At 37.2% G+C, this 21,117-nt stretch overlaps 1 protein-coding gene across 6 annotated transcripts in view; it reads left to right on the forward strand.

Moving 5' to 3' along the window:
* Positions 1–21,117, forward strand: part of MLLT10 (MLLT10 histone lysine methyltransferase DOT1L cofactor) — a 124,798-nt gene that overhangs the window by 44,194 nt on the left and 59,487 nt on the right. For 5 of the 6 annotated variants that reach the window (XR_014617050.1, XM_084227207.1, XM_084227208.1 and 2 more), the window contains exons 7-9: positions 2,399–2,492; positions 4,453–4,548; positions 16,551–16,646. Coding sequence is in view for 5 of the 6 variants with exons in the window: in XM_084227207.1 (XP_084083333.1) it covers positions 2,399–2,492; positions 4,453–4,548; positions 16,551–16,646 (286 nt within the window). In the remaining variant the exon portion in view is untranslated. The remainder of the gene's footprint in view (positions 1–2,398; positions 2,493–4,452; positions 4,549–16,550; positions 16,647–21,117) is intronic. The other variant, XM_084227210.1, reaches the window with a different exon arrangement.

The raw sequence follows: 21,117 nt of genomic DNA on the forward strand, positions 1-21,117 counted from the left end.
TCTTTTTATGGTGAAAATGGATTGTGTTCCTCAAAGTGTGCATACCATGTAAAGGGATTACTTACAGATGTGAAAAAATGTGTACATCCAAGTGCTTGTATGAAAAGGTCTTTCCTTTCAAACACTTGGGTACATACAAGAGTCCTTTTCATCTTTTTGCTTTATTGCAAAACCCTGAACGCTGTGAAGAGCATGAGACTTTTAAGTTGAAAATTAAAACAGCTATCTTGCCACTTTTTAGAATGTTTTGGTTCAAAAACATGGTCTATACTGCAAAGTGATATCTAGCTGGAGAGGAGTAGTATGGCTGGAGAAAATTAGAGGCTTCTGTAATACTAAAAAAATGGAAGAAAAATGTGAAGACTACCAGAAATCCAGGGCAAGGTGAATCAAATTGGGATTATCAGAATGATGAAAAATGAGCTTGAGTGCATGTTTTTTGTAAGTGAAGCTTAGGAACAACACGTCTTTGCTTAAAGACATCTTCTTAATTTTTTTTTTTCTTGTTGGTCTCAGCTGTAGATGTGCATATATTTAGTATTTCTGGGTTTTCCAAGAATATATTTTTAAAAATCTGTGAAAATGAACCACATTATATAATCTTCTTTAATTGAAATACTCCCGTGTATCATTTTGACTGTAGCATTGCATTATTATGGTGTCTTGGTTTGAAAGACCGGTGTCTGCCAAGGAAGGCAGGAATGGAGAGTATCACTCCCCTCCCTCCGAATTATTATAACTTTGGAATTAAGGATCCCTCGGGCGAGGATATGTGAAAGGGAATAACAGTTCTTTAGTAGTCTGTATGTGTATAACAAACAAACAAGAGCAGTGGCAGCAGCGACAAGCCAGCCGGGAGCCCCCGCGGACAGTCTCGCCTCTCTCCTCAGACCATTTCCCCGTGGGTGCAGTTCCGGTCACGGCCGGCAGGGGCGCCGCTGGCTCCTGGCCGGGGGCGCTGTGGTCGGCTCGGGGAGCACGTGGTAAGGGCGGCCTGGCCGAGACGGGAAGGGATGGAAGAGAGGGTTTGCTTTACAAACCTCTTGGGGCAATCGATCCTGGTGCCGCAGCGGGACCCTCTGGAGCAGCAGGCTGGAACGGCAGGGACGGACACAGTCCCGGAGTGGTAGTTGAGATGTATCAGAAACTCCGCAGCTGTAGCTGGAAGCGCGGGGATGTCTGCGCAGACAGGGGCTGTGGGGCTGCAGTGTAGCGAAAAACGAGGAGTCGTGGCCGGGAAGATGGGCGGGCGGCAGGGCAGTGGCACCGGCCTCCCGAACGGGGCAGGGAGCGACTCCCTTGGGAGAGGGATGGGGAGAGTCGCGGGGTTTCCGTGAAGCAGCTGAGCAGATGTGAAGGGTTCCCTGTTTGGTGAGGTAGGGTGCCAGCAAGGGCCCAGTGCAGCAGCTCACGGCAGCAGGAGACTGAGCCCCGCAGTGGTGACGAATTCTCCCCACAGCGACTGCAGCCTCTGTCCCCTCCCTGTGCCGAGAGCCCTTTTCCCCAGCCCCATTCTCTGGTATCTCTGCCCCTCCGAGAGAAACCCTCGGGTAAGAGAAGTGCAGCCAGGTGCCCTCCTCCCCTGAGTTTGGCAACTTCTTTTTTCTCTCTTAAGTACCCAGTCGTTGTTGTCTCGTAGCAACGTATGGGAGAAGATTCCCTAAGGGAAAGAAACAAAAGGAAAAATCCTAAACTCTGACGTGGGGGAATGAAAATTATATGGAAAATATAACAGTATTTGGTTTGGCAATGTCTAAGTTGGTTTTGATAAAGAAAATATATCAACATTACACATGGTGAAAAACAAAATTGTTTTGAAAAAATTATAGTAGAATAAGGTAATAATTAGTCCAGTCAATGCAACTTTTGAGTATTGATCTTTTTAAAAGAGATTAGCCTGCCACATTATTTTAAACGAGTAAATACAGTTTGATTTACTATGTAATTCAAGTTATATTAAAAAAAACCCAGTAATGTTCATGGCAAGTCAGAGATGCATGTATGCAAGTTCTGAAAAAACTCTTCTTTAGAGCTATAGTATGGTTTTGTTAAAAGCTGTTCTTTCCTTAGATAATTTTTTTGCTTGAATTTGAGCTAAGAGTAATTGTAGATTGCTTTATTTATTTGTGCAAGTAGCTGCATAGTAAATGTAGATTTGATAGCTGTAAGCTTGTGTGAGTGGCTTAAAGGTTCTGACAAAAGGCAACAGGCCAAAATATGAACATGTTTTTCCCTGAGCTACAAAGGTTGGTTATGTGTTCACATGCCACTGGAAGTTATTTGTGTGGAAATCTCCTACTAATTGCAGATATAAGGAACCATATGTTATCAGCTGTGATATTTTGGTACAAACTGGTGTAAAATGACTTTCCTTGAATGTTTTCTGGTTTATTTTTAGTGCACAGTTTGCAGGACTTCTTTGTGAAGAGGAAGGCAATGGTGCAGATAACGTCCAATACTGTGGCTACTGTAAATACCATTTTAATAAACTGGTATGTATTTATTAAATTCTGTAAATAAATGTTACTGACTTCTTTTTTATTCTGAGCTATTAGCACTAGAAATAATATTTTCATGTAGTTCAAAAAGTAGATTGTATTTCGTTAAAACAATGTTTAATCACAGTTACAGAAGTACTAGCTGGAAATGTTTTTATAAGTGGTTACTTTATAGATGTGTGGGTTTTCCCCCTCTGCCAGAAATAGCATGCACATTTAGTGGTTTTTTTTCATTGAGTTCCTGGAATGTTTTCTTTTGCTATTTGTTTAGGTGCCTTCTAGGAATTTAGCCCATTTTGGAATAAACTAGAAAATACTACTTCTAGAGAATAAAGAAGCACTCCACATTTTTCTGCTTCTGTTACTCTTCTGCCCAACCTCTTTTGTTCTGTCTCTCACTGTGTAGCCAGTGAGTATTCCTTTCTTGTAAGTTCTCTAAAACACAACCTTAAGGAAGTGACTTGAGGTTTGATTTTTAAAAAACAAACAAGAAAAGAAAAACATTGAAATTTGTAAGTTAATGCAGTAGGTTTTGCATCAGACCTCTGGAGTCTTTCCTTTCACTTCTTAACAGTTTGACAGTTCCAGATATCTGTTTCTATGTACATGTGTGAGCGTGTGGGCTCGGGGAGCTTACTGATATTTAAAAAATGTTACTTATTAATACTAAAATATGCAGACATATATATTCAAATACTCTTGTAAATATCGGTTAACTTGCAGATTACTTTTCGCTGCTAGAAAAGTTGAATACTTGGTATGACTTAGGTTGCAGTTGGGTAAAAACACAGGACAGGATCCTCTAGAAACAATTTAGTTTCTAGAAGATTAGCTTGGTGTGGTTAGTTTTGTGCTTTTGTGAATACTGATAAATTTACTTCATAATGAAGATAAGTCATTTCTAGGCCCTTACTAAGTGAAGTTGGTTTTTTTTTTTTTTTTTCTATTTTGAGCTAAGTATTTACAAAGAGCGAAAATGGTCTCTTATTTAGTGGCAAAGGCAAACCCGTACACTGTTATGCCTTTGATTTGAATGTAGCAGTGCTGCTATGATTGAGAAGAGGTATGTTTATTTAAAACCCAAGTTTTATGATAAAGACATAACTCTATTTTGGCATACAATTAATTAGCTTTCCATTACAAAGCTGTAGTGGTAAAAACAGTAAAGACTGGCAAGATTATTTTAGGTGTTTCAGTTTTTCTTTAGGATTGTTGTGACTGTTGATGCCTGGTAAATATGGGTGCTTAGTATTTACTGCTGAAGATAGTGGGTGTTCTACATCTGCTATTCCACTGAAAACTGGTTGACAAAAGAGTGGCCTGAAGTGTCTTTAAATGCTTCCTTGGTTACAAGAAAACCAACATTTAGAACACTGGCCTAGCATAAAGTATTTGCAGTCCTGAACTAGGTTCTCAGACATTACAGAAATACAGGCAATTACATCTGCCACTTAAAATCACAGACATGACTGTACCATTCTTTATCCTGGTTTTTAATCCATTTTAATGAAAATATACCAGACAGATCTCTTGAATAATAAATGAGTCATGAAGTCACATTACAATGCATTTCAAGCATGTGTCAGGGCATTACTGTGGTTTCATGTGATACTCATTTGAGCAGCATCTTTTTTGTTTTATGTTATGAAAACTTGAAAATGTGTCTAGCATCTTTTAACCTTTAAAAAGTGGCATATTTCATTTCTCAGTGGAAAGCATATCTTGCAAATTTGTGGGAGGGGCAAAAGTTGATACAGGGACAGGTTTTTTTCCTGGTATATATTCAGTAGTCTTGTGAATTTTAGTGTCAGTAATTAGTCAGCTTTCCAGTAACTGAAGCACTGAAGTTTTTTTCCTCAAGCAGTAAGGCATCTTGTCAGTGGAAATGCTTTATACTTTTTATTTATTCAAATGGTTCCTTTTCTCTGTCCATAAATATATTTTCTCTTTTTAGAAAAAGAGCAAACGGGGATCTAATAGGTCATATGATCAAAGTTTAAGTGATTCTTCCTCTCACTCTCAGGATAAACATCATGAGAAGGAGAAAAAAGTAAGTGGATTTGTCGTTGCTAATTATGTGGCACATCTGCTTGAAAGTAGCCCTTTCTGGTAAATTTAATTTTGGCTGAAAAGCGTGAAGAAAATCTTGTTCTGGAGCACTGAACAATAAATAACACGTGATAAACCATAGGTATCTGCATCCAATGAGGAAATCTCTTCAGGCGCATTTGTACATGCACTTCTCTATTTCTGTTTGCATTCAGTTTTGTGATACTGAAACATATCCATTGGGAATGCTGTTCCATGCAACTTTGCTTTAATTTTCTGTTAGAGCTTTTCTTGTGTACCCTTTGCGACTACACTAAGAAGAAAACCAGCAGTAGACATTTTAGCAGCTGTGTAGATAAACTCGTGCATCTAATTCCCTGTGTTTCAACCTGTTATATCTTCTCTCATCAAAGAACTCACATCTCTTGACACATTTTACTGGTACCAGTGGTCAAACCCACTGTGCTGGCAAAATACCTTCTTACTCACCTGGGAAATCTTGCTGTGAGGGTACAAAGAACATAACTGCTGATTTCTAATGTTGCCATATTCTTTTAATCATCTGACTTTGCATATTAAAAAAATATTTCAAATCTATGATGATTACTATTTTTAGGTTTTTATTACTGCTGCATTAACAGTTGTCTGTAGGAAATTTGTCATCTAAATTCGACAGAGCGTGATAACAAACACAGTAATGCAAATATGCTTTGGCACTTTTTTTAGGCCTCTAAGAATACAAAACTGCTCACTAGCACATGTCCTGTACAAATAGCGTAATAGGATTTTGTGTGGATGTGGGTAAACTTAGTTTTACATTATTAAAAATCATTATATAAAAATTGGAATCAACAAATCTTTTGACCAAATGTGTACTATACAAAGGAGCTGTATTTATAGAAACAGGAAATTGAATAGCAAATGTTAGTCTTTGGACTCTTAGTCTCCTTAATATTTGATTTGGATTTTAAGATCCCTTCCATTTTGGATGGATATTGATTGCCAGTTGTTCTTGGATAATCTTTGAAAAAGTCTAATCTTTAGACTTGTTTAATGGTGTATGTGAATCATTCTGTCTTTATCTGCTAAGATGCAGATATCTGGTTGTACCTCTAAATCTAAATTTAGGGCTAAAATAATGAAAGTTTGGGGTTTTGGCTTCTTTTTTCTTAATAACACGTTGGTATAAAAACCAGTTTTAAATTACACACTACAGAATTAGCTGCACAATAAATCCTTACTAATATTTGCCATATTTTTTTCCTTAGTTTTTCACTGCTATCATATTTTAGGTCATGTTTTATCAAAGTACATGTATGGATTTTTACTCACATTAACTAAACTTGTAAGTTGGTGTGTTTGTGGTTGTTTATTTTGGGTTTTACTTTTTGTTTTTCTTAAATGATACTGTGCTTCCCAGGTCATACCTGTGTAATCTACTGGGTACACTTGGAGGGACTTTCAAACTGAGTGTGTTCAGTCAATGGTGTCAGCTATTTTTTCAGCTTATGCTGTGTATTTGATAAACTGTATTAAATACCTTGGAGGAGTAGGGCAGTTTTTTAGGGTGACTTTCCATATTTCCTCTTTTGTAAATCGTGTGAGAATCCAGATTTTTGTCATATTATAGTAAATATTTTTATCTTTCTTCACAGATACAGTAGTGTTTGTGTGTGTGTGGCACCCACATCCCCCTAAGGACCGCTGTAGTTTCTGCTGTATCTTTCATCTTCATTCTTTGGAAATTTGGATAATCTTATCTGTAGGCATTATTAAAGCTTTTTGTTTGGCCAAGCAGTAGCTGTATGAGTTGTGGTTTGGAACCACTTTTCTTGCTAAGACCTCAGAAGCTGTCTATTTGTGCATGGGAAATATTACACTGCAGTAAGAAGCGGTTGGTCTGAAAATGTTAATATAGGTAACTGTCATTTTTACCAACAGGCTCAGCTGAAAGCTTGTGTTTCCCTTCCGTAGTATGTATTTAGTCTCTTCTGGGCGTGCTGCCAACAAAATTGGTAACTAATATGTAAGGGTATAATAATAAAAAAAACCCTGAACAATTGTAACCAAACCTTAGGTATGATTTAATTTTCATGATGATGTTGAAGCTACAGAATAAATAGCTTCATTATATTCTGATTACTACTGCCTGAGTGTTGTTAGTTTCTGTGGCAGAGATGCTGCTTAGAAATGATTAGGGATGAGGCTGTGTCCCTTCTAAAGAGGATTGGTAGTATGTCACTTGACATTCCATTATAATATCCCTTTTCTTCAGGGCCCAAGTACTCACTCAGGCTTTCTTGGGAAAACTTAGGCTGCCATGAGGCTGTGGAAGAATGCCTTGCTTTAATGTTACTGGCAGTCTTATATTTGGAAGGACTAAAGAAGGCACTAAACATCTGGAATTGACCTTTGTACAATAAAAGTCTTTTTTTGCCATTAACATGAAATAGGCATTACTAGCTTTATATGTTTATGACTTCTGAAAAATGTGCATATATTATGTAGTAATTAGCTAGTATATGGCAGCTGAATTACCCAGGTGCCTTTTCTACTAGAAGTGCTTTGTTCTGAGCTGAGCAGGAAGAGAGAATTTAAAACTGCTGTAGTTGCTCGTATAATGTAAATTAAACAAAAATAGGCTCGTGACTGAAGACTGCAGATGTCTAAGAAGTGATTGAAGAGGCAAAAAGTATAAAATAGTAACAAAGGGCCTCTTGTCACTGTCACAGAAGTTGGAGAGCATCAGAGGAGAACCTAAAATCCAGGACCCAGGATAAGTGTCCTAAATACTGAGCTACTAATGCATTGTGGGCATCTTTTTGCTGCTTGTGTTGTTCTTAAAGAAACATCTCAGCTTTTCTGATTCTGTGGGTAGAAACTTGAACACCTGAGAACAGGTTGTGGCAGTGCATCACGCTCAGTGTATTCCACTGTAGCTGGGAGTTTGGTTGTTAGGCTCATGGGAAGGGAAGATTTAAACCATGACTCTGCATAGAGGGTTCCCTTACATAGGCTGTGTGTTTGTTTGGAACTGTGTTTGGAACTGCCCAGATTTTGCCAGTGTGTTGTGCAGGAGCCTGTGCTCATGTGTCAGGGCAATGAATTTCATTTGGGAGAAAGGTGCTTGATGCTTTTTAATGAGTTTAATGTGCTGTGTAAACTGTTATGAGGCGCGTTGTAAACACTCAGATCAAGTGTTCCCGGGGCATTTCCTCACTGTCTGCACAACTAACTGGGAAAAGGTAAAATAGACCTGCTATCCATCACAGAAGATTCTGTGGTAAAAATGGGATCAGATTACAGGTTTTTGGGTTCTCATTCAGTGCCTAAGCAGTAGTTTATTTTTTCTCTTGAAAAACAACAACAACAAAAAAATCTTGTTTAAGTCCCAAGGAGTCACTTTATAGCACTGTATAGAGTGTTTTAAAGAGGATTCTAATTGTGTCATTCCTCTATGAATTGCCTCATTTCATAAACTAAATGATGCTACTTGAACATTGGGGGTTTTATGTAACTTTTTATGGAAAAAAACTCCAAACTCATCTCAGTAATGTAGTATTGCATTGCATTTTTATTAAATTTGTAAGCTTTGTTAATCAGTTTAATATATTTGACTGTTTAATCCTTTTAACTGCTCTTGATGTCTGAAGCAAAATTGTAAGAATGCTAAAGGTAACTAGAAGAAGAGTGGTTTGCAACCATTTTCAAATTATTTCAATTTTAGTAATTGAAGTAATACTAGATCAATATTATTTGAATAAGAAGTGTGTGGTATAGATGCAAATGGTGATCCATATCCGTGTTAACTTACTCCAAATTCTGTTCAGTCGGAGGGAAAGACTCATGCCTCTGAAACACCTCCAAAAGCTGGTCAGTAAATATAAACGATGTGTATATCAGGGTATAGATACACTAATATCTATCTAAGATGCAGAACCCAGTTCCTGTTTCCTAAAACTGAAATTTTGTGTGGGTTCCATGGGTTTGAAAAAAGAGGGGTCTTCATCCTTCAGTCTTTACTGTTGTTGCCAGTGAATAGTGTTTCTCTTTCTGGACACCTGTTCTGGATTGACTTTCATAGGAGTGTAGGCTTTTCTTTTTTAATACATCTCTTCATGTCAGATTCTGTTGGAAGTCTAACTGTTTGGGAATACTGACAGCATGTGGCTGTGTAAATGAAATTTCATTAGAAATATACTCTGAGTATATTTAGTAATAGATATTTTTATCTGCAGGATTAAGAGGAAAGGTGACACTCTGGCTTAATTTGTTGCTCACTAAAATTCTCTGTCAACTTGTGCAGTGTTCTGTGTATACAACTGTCATCCTGATGATCAACTGCATGACATTTACTGGAGCTGGCACCAGCATAATGATCTCTTGTTGAGGTCAAGAAAAAATACTTAAGAATATAAGCTCATTTTAATTTATATTTTATTTTAGTAAGAAAAAAAGTAAGAACTTCTTGTCTCAATTTTCAAGATTATAATGGAATTACTGATTTGACTACCTCATATTTTTTTAACCTTACAGTAACACATTATATATATTACTGAAAATAGAGTAATGCTTTTAGTATACATTAGCACAGTAAACACCTCAGTAGCATTAAGCTTGTCAGCTGGGATTTGTTAATTATTATAAGATCAAAATGACAAGTATACCACCTCAGGTATACCTAAAAACTAGTCTGCAGGATGTAGAATTTTGTTAGGCTGCTTAGGTTACAACTGTCTTATTCCATTTCAAAGTACACATTTTGGTCTTTTACTGTGAAAGAAAATAAAACCCCTAGCCGGCAGCTCACCCTCACACAGCTACTTGCTCATTCTCCTCCCTTACAGGAGGGGGAGAGAATCACAAGGGTAAAAGTGAAAAAACTTGTGGGTTGACATAAAGACAGTTTAATAGGTAAAGCAGAAATTGTGCATGGAAGCAGAGCAAAACAAGGAATTCATTCACCACTTCCCATGGGCAAGCAGGTGTTCAGGCATCCCCAGGAATGCAGCGCTCCATCACTTGCAACTGTTACTTGGGAGACAAATGCTATCACTCTGAACATCCCACCTTTCTTCTTCCCTGCCTTTTATGTACTGAGTGTGATGTCCTATGGTGTAGGATATCTTTGGTCATTTAGGGTCAGCTGTCCTGGCTGTGTCCTTTCCCAGATTCTGGTGCACCTCCTGCCCACACACTGGTGGGGTAAGAAGCAGAAAAGGCCTTGGTCCTGTATAAGGGCTGCTCAGCAAAGATGAAAACATTCCTGTGTTATCAACACTGTTTTCAGCACAAATCCAAAACACAGCCCCACACTAACTAGGTGAAGTAAATTAACTCCATCCCATTCACAACCAGCATGATTTCAGTTTATAGCTATTACTGTGAGAGATGCAGAAGTAAAAGGTGCTTTGAAATTACTTTTTTTTGGTTTTGTAGTCTGAATTAATACAAGATTACTAGTACTTTGTAACAGTTTCTAGAAGGTGATGTTGATACTTTTTAATGAAGTTTTATATTTCACCCATACCGGGTCTTGGGTTCTGGTACACCATATGCAGTTAAACATGATCTACGATGTTAAGGTGACTGAGACAGTAAAATTGAATGGATTCCTTCTGTTTGCCATTCTGCTTGCCTATTTCATGATATATATGTGACAGGTATGTGTAGGTTACCTTGCAGACAGCAGAGCATTTCACAGTATGTAACATAATACGTAATTCAAACTTGTAATTTTTATAGAAATGAATGAAGGTGAGCACTGACAATACATAGTTGCATTGACTTAGTTAATCTTACACCATTTTTGAAGTTAGAAAGTGCTACTCAAGTGTTTGGCACTGCATATCCATTGCTAACAATTAGTATTAAACTGCAAATAACAGAAGCAGTGTATTTCAGTGTTAAATATCAAAGGAGTAGCTCATTCTGGATAAGTGCTGGTAGTTTTGCACCTCACAGAAGCTTTGGATGGCATTTTTATCATTGATTCTTGAGTCTTTTTTACCATTGATGGTTAAAATTATGACCATTATTCAAGTGAGGTTTTTGAGTATTTAGGTTATTGAATCAAGAATGGTTCTTAAGAATAAGTGTTATGCTTAGACCTGTATGTTTATGAATAATGCTGGCAGTAGTGTCCTGCCTCTCTCTATAAACTATTTCTTACCTGTATTCTTTTATTACTGTGACTGCAGCAGCACTGCTGCTGCGCTGAATTTTTCTGCTGTGGGTTCTACTGTTTAACATGCTAGCTAGATGGATGCCTGAGAAAGGGCTGTTCTTATTAAAATAAGATACTAGGATTTGAGTTTGAAACTTGGGGATTGTGGTCATCTTTCATTCTGCAATTATTATTATGGTTATATTATTAATAGCTGCTAGTTCTAAATAACAGGCCAAGCAGTTCTGGCCTCTTATTTGGGATGAGCAAGAACTAAGCACAGCTCTCCATTGTGGATGCTAGTTGTGATGTGACAGCTCAGGATTATTTACAGTGTTTGGTGACACAAAGTGCAGAAAATCCATAAATGACAAAAGAACTGATATGAGTACTCTGTCCTAATAGAGCATTCTGATACATTAACATTATTTGAGGACATCAAACAGCAGCTGAAAAATGAGGGATTTATGCATTCAGATGATTTTGCTTAATAATCAATAAGAAAAGTAGATTTTAAAATGTTGTTGAGGTTTAAAAACTTGGAACGGCCAAAAGTAGTGGAGGATAAGGATTTCTGTAATAGAGACGGCATAAAAATGCAGTAATTCAAAGTCAATCCAAGCAGTTTGGCCTTGAAGGAGTAAGCACTGGTGGTTGCTGATAGTGTGCATGTGTTTTAATTATTCCCAAACAGAAGTTAGTCTCCTGTTCCCTGAACTCATGAGCCCTTGCTTCTCTGTTCTGCATCTGTCTGTGCCTGTTACTGTTCTTCTTTCATGTTCCTTCACAAAATGAATGTAGCTCACTAAAACAACAGAAAACTCTCCACTTGGTTTTTTGTTGCTACTGTTCAGCAGTTTGAGTGGGCAGACGAGAGGTCTGACACTAAGCACTCTGAGAAAGGTAAGAGTGGGGTCAGAAAACCTTTTTCTTCTTTTGTAACAGTGAATTGTTAAATGCTGAACTTCAGAATGTATTTTAATCAAATAAACTCCTGTAGAAACCCCTTTCAAGAGGGCTATGCATTCCTGAGACAAAAATGAATTGCAAATAGGTGTAAATACCTTCAACAAGTTAAAGGATACTTCATGTGGAAATGTTATGAATTATTAATGCCATTTAAAGGAAAAGCTGAACTCATTCATTTCTTCTGTGTTAGAAGAAATTCTAGTTCGATAGAAGTGAACTATTTATTGTTCACTTGTGTTATTCATATTTCCAAACATTGAAGTCCAGAGTTTGAAAAGGTACATTTTATCATATCTCTTTTGCTGGTAACAGATGACCACTAAAATGTAGTTACACATGCATCCTTAATTTGATATTTTGATGAGATGCTGGCCTTTTTCACTGGTCTGACAAATGTTTCTCTGAAAGTACGTTAAAGAAAATGAATGAGCAAGTGTTGATATTTAGAGTGATGAAACAAATAAATGAGCTAAAAACATGAAGAATTGGAACCAAAGTGTATTTGTGAAGTCATATTATGTAATAATTTTGTAGATTGAATCTTTGTGGGAGAAACAATCAGAATTTCCATCCCCTTCTTTGTTCCCCTACCCCCTGCTCTACAAGAAAGCAATGCACAGCAGGTACTGTAGAATTCCAGAAATTTTGTACCATATTTGTTTTGTTATCTAGCAACATGTAGCTGTTGGAGTTAAGATGGGATTACATAATTTTTTAGGTAAGAAACAAAAGCCAAAAAGTAGATCCCTGGTGAGAAATAAAGCTTTGTGATTAATCATGATTCATGAACTTGAGGCAGTTTGAATTGGTATTTAGCTGCACCATAAATCTGGGCTCTTCAAGTTGTTCAGGACCAGTATTGTTACAGGTGCTTACCCAAGGGCTGCGTGGTAAGCACGCCTTATTTTTCTTACAGTAAGAAAGATTTCAGGAATGCCTGAATCTGGTCTTGCGAACCAAGATTAAAGTTTCCTTTGCAATTTTGTTCTTGGTCCTTTATTTTTTGATACGTTCTTCCTTGGAATTGTCTTCTGCTAAATCTTGGTTTTACAGAATGTAGAGATTGCATTTATCAGCTCTGCACAGGAGTTTAGAACATCTGAACTCATTCCTAAGTAAATAAATGGGATATGAGTGTTCTGCCTGCCGTTAATGCTCCCTTCGCTTTCACTCACTGGCAATATTATTTTCAGTCCTTGTTAAGAGTAATTTCTGTCCTTTATTTTCCTTACAGTAAAGCTTGTAAAAGATTAGACATTTGCTATCATTACCTTCCTTAGAATGGGGGACTCTCATGTGGTTTTATGGATGAATGTTTCTCTTGGTGAGCTGCTGCTACCTTTTTTTTGGAGTTTTTTTAGAGCTGTGACTGAATAGAGATCTTACAAAAGTGAAGCATGCAGAGTTCTCTGTTGGGAGCTAACAGCTTGTTAGTTTTGTGGCAGTAGGGAAGATGGCTAGTTTGTGTGGCCTTTGAGACAGACTTGACTGAAAGCTGTCATATTTGTTAAATATTGTGGGAATTCATGTCCCTCTGTTAATACTTTCCTGAATTCCAAAGTGGATATTTCAGAACTCTTCTTATACTTCTTATGCATCTTTGTGGTAGAAGAGGGTGCAGCTGCAAGAAGTCATTTTGTAGGAGCTACGTCTCTTCAGCAGTCTCAGCAGCTTGTTGAAATTTTTATTCTTAGCAGTGTAAAAGCTGAGCATTTCTTTCAGAGATTTTCCTGCACTGTTCTCCAGTTCTTTGATGTGTTATGCATTTGAAGTCAATTCACATTCAGAAGTAAAGCTTCTCAACTTTTCTTGGGAAGAAAAAAAGATAATAAAAGAAAAGAAAAAAAGGAAAAATTTCTGAGAGGAGGTATAACCTAAAAGGAGGAGGAAATGTAGAGTTAAGGACAGCAGATGTCTTGTGATTGAGATATTTGGATGCAGAAGGCCTTTGAATGGGTTACCCCTGCAGTGGCTTTCAGTGCAAAGCTGTAACCTTGGTAAGCTGTCCTGTCCTTGGTGGTTTGGATCTGGGGGAGGAATTTGATGTGGTTGCTGATGCTTCACTTTACAGAAATCAAGTATATTCTTTCCAGACACTGAGTTGCTTATGCCCTCTTCCTTCCTGCTGTTTTGGTGTCCCTTGTCCTTCCTGACACCTCCTTATGTGTAGGGACTTATGTTGATTTCAGTATATAATGTAATTTGAAGTGCTCCTAAGTGTTCCTTTGGTCAGAATTTTATTTTTCTTTGCCTTTTATATGAAATGAACATGGGAAGTAAAAGAACACTAGAAAGTCAACAGAAAAGATTGTAAAACATGTTCATTTGAAAGTTTTTCTTATTGTTTAGTGTTATTTTTGTGAAGTTTCATCCTAAAGTGTATTAAAGTCATTGCCCCTCGGGTCCAAAATTATAAATAAAAAAATTCTTTAGGATTATTTGAGTTTCCCAGTAGGATGATGAAAGCCAAAGATACTCCAGCACTGGTTAGCCATTCCATAGCTTCCTTCTTGAAGCTTGTCTGGGTTCAGTGAAATTGTTACTCAAGTTTTTCTAAACACATCCACTGATGATTTATTAAGTGTGGTAGCTTAGCACTGGTGAAGTCTTTTGTATCAACAGAACCAATGGATAACATGGCAGTCTTGGTGTAGATGCTTCTGTTTTTCCTTGATTCCTGCTTGCTTTTCTGTTGGTATGCATAGCACTTTAAGGACTGTTACATTTAAGATGTTATTGAAAAGACTGTGCAGTGCATTTGAATCCTTCCTCTCCACAGTAGTTTTTTTTCCTTTCTAATATGTTTTCCAGGTCTAAAAAGAGACAAATGAACAATCTCTCCTCGAGAAAAACACAAAAGAAAACAAACACAACCTCCTTGTCTAAAGCTCCTTCAACAAGCCTATATTAGGTTTTAAAAATTTAAAACTTACCTTGTGGTGTGTGCCAATTATGGCACCTGCTCACTTTATTATGAAGGGAAAAACTCCGTATTTCTATCTATGTGGCAGAGTGGAAAAAAAACCCCAAGTTCACTTGAGTGTGTAAAAACCCCAGACCTAGAAATGTCCATCAGCTTTTTAAAGTGTACTTGTCTTTGGGTTTTAAGAAGTGTACAAGGATTAAAAGGACTTTATGTATTGTATCTAGCAAGTATAGTTTTACATAATATTTTGGTGTTGATAGATTTTTTACTTGATTTATGAACTTTATTAGTTAAACTGTATTTAATTCCTGGCAAAATTAGTTTAGTTAAATGGATTTGGACTGGTTAGAAACAAGGTGGTCTCTAAGTCAGTCACCTGGTATTTACAGTTCAAAAAGGTAGAGATAAAAGCGTTTTGCTTTCAGCTTTGCATCCAGGTTATCAGTTAATAAGTTTTACTTTACTGGAGAATTTAAAAATCCATTCTTTTATGCTCTCAGGCTGATTCAAAGAAATAAGTTTCTGATACTTCTTTCATTGTGACAGAAATAGAAAGGTGATACTTTGCCATACCTGAATAGAGTATGCAAATGTTGCATGTCATCCTGGTGCTTGGTGAGAGTGGCTGTGCAGTTGCTGTTGAACAAACTATGTTCTTTTGAAAGTTTGGACAATCATTTTGATAGTCAGAGAAATATCAGCATGGGTAGTTTTTAAATTCAAAACAGTTACTGAGTTTTCATATGGGTATTTAGACTTACACATCTTATCAAGCTGCTCAATGGGATTTTTGAACCCCTTGTGTCACCATATGGTTGCACATTTTTTACTAGCTCTCTGTAGAAGCAGTCTGAACAAATAGCTGTACATTGTGCTGTTTTGCAGAGTTTTGTGTTAGTTCACAAAAATTCCACAAATGTATAATTAAAGAAATTAAATACTTGAGTCCCACTAGCTTTAAGTAACTTTCTTTCCCAGCTGCAGTTTCTTTGCATCCTCTGACACTGACTGGCTAAGTAAACCATATTACATTGCTAAGAAAAAATGACTTGTTTATGATTAGACTGGAAGAAATACTGAACTTCTGTGTTCTAAGTTTAATTGTTAGTTTTGTCAGACTCACTATTTTTGTAAAGTATTTGTCTAAACTATTCAAACAAATACAAGTTATGTCTGATTCTGTAATCCTCCAAAAATTGATTTTTGCCAGTATGAAAGACTTCTGTTATACTATAAAGGCTCTGGGATAAGAAGTTATTTTCTCTCCGTTGGCACAATTTTGTTCACACTGCCGATGCCTCATTCATGTTTAAGAAATAAAAATTAAAAAACTGATTACATTCTCAGCTCTTTTAGGAAGCACATTTGATTTGTATAGCTTTGATATTTTATTCAGTTTACCATGGAAAATACTTGTTTAGTCTGTAAAATATATGTCCCTTTTTTTGGAAATGAAATCTAAATCAGATTTCCCATTCTTATGCATGGAGATGTCAGTAGGGGAGCCAAAGCTAAAACCTTGCATTAATTTACATTAGTATCCCAACAAAAAATTCTGTGCAGGTGCAGAGATGCAGGTAGATAGAAGTCTTTGGTGAAAAATGAACGATGATCTTTGAAACAAAAGCCATGTCTCTGTTTTTATTCCAGTTTCGTTTGTTAAGTGATTATTGCAAAGATGGGTTGTACTAACAGCAGTGCATTCATAAATGTTGGTTATTATTGAAGAATTTCAGTTGATGCACTTTGAAAACAAATATAAATACTTGATTTATGTGATAAATTTATATTTTAAAGCATTCAGAGCATTAATGTGTTTTCCAAGTAGCACAGGACATTATTGCGATATCTCTTCAGTTTTGATAACACTTGATGCAGTATAGATTGGGTTATGTTAAAGGTGAAGCTGAACTTAGTTTTTATTGTCTTTTACAACTTACAGAAATATAAAGAGAAAGATAAACACAAGCAAAAATATAAGAAGCAGTCGGAGTCCTCGCCATCTTTGGTTCCATCTCTTACTGTAACTACAGAAAAAGTAAGTCAATGTTTTTTTTCTCTTCAACTTCAGTTACTTATGTAAAAAATTTCATGATGTAATCATTCCACTGTATATACAGGAGCTTTATAATGGTATAAATTCTATAATTATCAAGCACTCTTGGTGTTTTTCCTGTAATGTAAAATCCTAAAATACTTGAAGTTTTATCATATGGAGAAAGGCTTAGAGTTTTGTACTTAAATTTTGATTCAGCTGCCAGTGATATTCCTGTAAATTTTCCTTAATTGAGGTATATTTAACAACTTGGGAAGTTTTAGAAAGTCTTTCCTTTAAAATTCACTTGTGTATGCTGAGCTGACACTGAACCTGTAAGTAAGCATTTAAAACTAGTAGTTATGAAATTACAGCTCACACTTCATTTACTTATAATTTGCCTTATTAGCAGGTTGTTCTGTTAGGTTCTCTGACCTTCCCTTTCTTTTGATGTGTTAGAAATTACCTAATTCCAGCAGCAACATACAGGGTTAAATAATGACAGTTCTCATTGTACTCAGCAAGAATTACTTTTGCTATCCACCAATAAAATGACACTAATGTTGGTGTTACAGAGTGGGCAGTACTATTGAGAAATGGGTTTTCTGATTTCAGAGTTGGAAAGAACGTGTCCCATTCGTGTGGAGATGTTTGACATCAGAGTGAGGGAATCATGGTTTGAGTTGAACTGTGCTTAGTGTATACAGATCATCGTGTAAGGTGTTGAGGCTGTGTTAACTGTGTGTGGTTTGGTTGCTGAGGTGTTGCATTCAACAAATGTGTGTTTGCATATGGTACACCAAGATCTCATCAGGACAGGGTGAAACAATTGAAATACCAACTTTCTCTGGTCTCTGGAAGTATTCTCTCAACTAGTGGTATCAATTTCCAGAATAATCTCCAAGAAAGTGAGATTTTTAGTATGCTTTGCATGTTTCTTTATTCTCCATAGTAAGATTATTAACTTGAGAATTCATACCTGCTACCATCCCATTTTTGGGAGCTCACACTTCTGTTGAGAGTCTTGTTTCTTGTTCTGCTGTATTCTCTTTGATGCTGTTGTGTCAAGTGAGACTTAGTAGTCAGTGGTTTTCTGAAACTCTCAATAACCCTCTGTTAAAAAAAAGAGAAGAAAAGGTAGAATCAATTTACCACTTTGCGGTTTGAATTAAGAGCAATTAGAGATTGCAATCAGTGAGTGTGACAGTTTTTATTGAAATTAGGTTGTAGTATTGACTGGTCCACATGATTGGTTATTTAATTTTATTAATTTGTCCTAAACATACTCCTTTTGAGTCCGAGACAACTTCTAAAATTCATAGCCTGTAAGAGAGGCTTTGTGGGAACTTGTATGGAAACGTCTTTAAACTTTACAACCTTTTTTTACTTTTTATACTGTATATGATCTTATCTTTCTGGAATTATATCCCTCTTGTACTTTGATTATCTAATCATCCTAAGTTTTTAGAAGAAGTGATAATATTGTATATTTCTGTAAAAGTTAATCAATATTTCCATATATTTTTTTATCTTTTGCATCCTGCCTATGGGAATATGCTTTTAATGCCAAAGACACAGTTGGATTCTGTTTTTCAGCTAAGCTTATTTGTAATTGCTTTGTCCTCCCTAATTGCTTTTTTCTAATTACAAGGTTTACTCCTATGAGTAAAGAGATGAGCTAGAGCAAACACTAAAGTGAACAGAAAATCTCTAATTCTAGAACTTAAATTATAACCTAATTAAACTAAAACAGAATATTAATTTTGGAATTTGAGTATAGTCGTGCCCTTTTACTTTTCTTTATTTAATCTTTTGCTTGTGGGTTTTCTTTACCTAATCTGTTTGCTTCTTTTATTGACATTTTTAATAGTGGTTCAAATCATCAGGAAAATTGGTGTTCAGCTTTTTATTGTAGTTTTTATTGGAAAATTGGTGTTCAGAGGTTCCTAAGTGCAATTATGTCTTTTTAAAAAGTATCTACTGGATGTATGGAAGTGATTTTTTTTTTTTTTTTTGCTATGGCTAGTTCCTTCAGTTAATTTTTTTCCTAAGTCCTTTTAACACCATTTACAGGAATTTGCTTTTCTAGATTATAAACTTGTAATGTGTTCCTTAAAACTTTGAAATTTTAGTAATGAAACAACCTTTATTTTTTTCTAAGGTGAATATTTGGTTCAGAATATTGCATTAATGTATTCCTTTTATGTGTCCTGTTACCTGGAGTTGCTAGAATTGTTTTGAACCTGATCTCTATTTCACAGCAGTCTTTCTTTGTATTGAATGCATGACTTTATTGTGGTATATAATCACTTCTGCTACCATAATGTTCCTGTGGAGGAAACTGAAATTTGAAATGAAATTTGTTTTCCCTTTTTAAAGATGTTAAACCTTTGTAAATCTAGTGGTAATGACCATTTATGCAGAGGATGTCTTAAAGCATGTTTTTATCTGGATGAGCGGTTTCTTTAGGTAGAATCATTAAAGACTGCATGATAAACTGAATTTACCTCCCGTTAGTGTAGTTGAATTGCCTGTTGGTTCTGCAGAATTTAATTCCAAGAAATTTTTCTGAGGTTGCGGCCCCTGCTATTTTGAGAGGCACTTTTGTGCATTCCTCAAATGTTGCAGCAAATGTTGTTCAGTCTGAATCAGTTAAGTTAGAAAAGTCTGAAATAAGAAATGTCTGACTACTCTTTGATTATTGTAGTAGCACTAAATTTTTTCACTTTTGGGACACAGATATAGAATGTCTGAAGAAGAGCTACAGTGGTTTAGGAATTTAAATTCTTTGCTGCCTCTTCTTCTGCCTGCCTTCTTAGTTGGGAGGAGCCATCAGCCCTATATTTACCCCTGGTAAAAAATTGCCATCTCATGTTTTGAGCTTTGGCTCCCTCCAGCAGTGTGGGGAGATGGAGATTGAGGGTTGTGGTCAGTTCATCACTGCTCCTGCAGCTGCTGAAGGAGAAGAGTCCTCCCCCAGCTCCAGCATCCCTCCCATTGGAGACAGTCCTTCACAAACTCCTCCATCTTGAGTCCATCCTAAGGGCTGCACTTCTCGACAGGGTGCAGTCCTTCAGGCACAGCCTGCCTCCAGTGTGGATCCCCCACAGGGTCACAAGTCCTATGAGGAAACCTGCTCCAGGAAATGGGCTCCTTTCTCCACAGGTCTCCAGGTCCTGCCAGGAGCCTGTTCCATGGGGTCACAGCCTCCTCTCAGGAATCCACTTGCTCTGGTGTGGGTTTCTTCCATGGGCTGCAGGTCAATCTCTGCATCCCCATGGATCTCCATGGGCTACAGGGGCACAGCTGCCTCACCATGGTCTTCATGGAATTCAGGGGAATCTCAGCTCTGGTGCCTGGAGCACCTCCTCCTTCTCTTTCTTCACTGACCTTGGTGTCTGTAGAGTTGACTCTCTCACATGTTCTTGGTCCCTCTCTGGCCGCAGTTACATCTGCCCAATAACCCTTTTTTGTTTTTCCTCCTTCAGTATGTTGTCACAGAGGTGTTACCACAATTTCTGATGGCTCAGCCCAGGCCAGTGTTGGGTCAGTCCTGAAGCCACCTGGAATTGGCTCTCCTGGACATGGAGGATGCCTCTGGCAGCTTCTCACAGAAGCCCCCCCTATAGCCCGCCCTGTACCAAAACCTGGCCATGCAAACCCAGTGTTGGTTTTGGGGTTTTTTTGGGGTTGGTTGCTTTTTGCTCGGACTCTGCTCTTACCATCTGGCATTTTTGTGGAGAATTTACCTGCTGTGGTCCTTCCCCTCTCTGTGCAAGGGTACTGTCTTACACATCTGCGCAGGGCTAAGGGCCACTCAAACCTTGGCACGTACTATGTGTACCAAGACTCATAATTGCATGTTTACCATAAATCCCCAGAAGTTTTAAGACTTGCTGCAGATGGATGGTGTAGCTCTTCAGGGTGCACAGAGTGATAGATGGAGAATGTAAAAATGACAGTAGCTCTCTGTGCTTAGGGTATATTTCATCAAGTTAGTGTTTATGATTCTCTGAGTGAGCATGTAGATTTCAGTACACCTTATAGCACCTTCTGAAATGCAAATAGCTGTGGGAGCAAAATTTTCCAAAGCAGAACTGTGTTGTGCTTGCATATTCTTCAGAATCTGCCAGGAGTGGGATTCAGACTTGCAGTCAAACCAAATCACAGCACAGTGTTTGCAAATTAATGCCTACTTGTCATTGCTTGGCCTGGTATGCAAATAGATTGAAGTATTTGCTTTCCTCAAAGCTTGTATATTTAGTTGTCTTCTGTCATTTGCAACTGAAAAGTAAGGTTTATGTAAATGTCTTATCTATTTTAGTAAAATATGGAAAACTTTGTACAGCTGCTATACAAAGCTTTCTGTAAAGATGAAGAAACATTCTGTTGTAGGCCTAAATTCAGCAAGCATCCCACTTTGGGCAGGGAAGATGTGTTTGTATGCTCAATTTTAAGAGGCACGTGTTTGTGT

The sequence above is a fragment of the Fringilla coelebs genome (assembly GCF_963513975.1).
Source record: "Fringilla coelebs genome assembly, chromosome: 1".
Taxonomy (NCBI): Eukaryota; Metazoa; Chordata; class Aves; order Passeriformes; family Fringillidae; genus Fringilla; species Fringilla coelebs.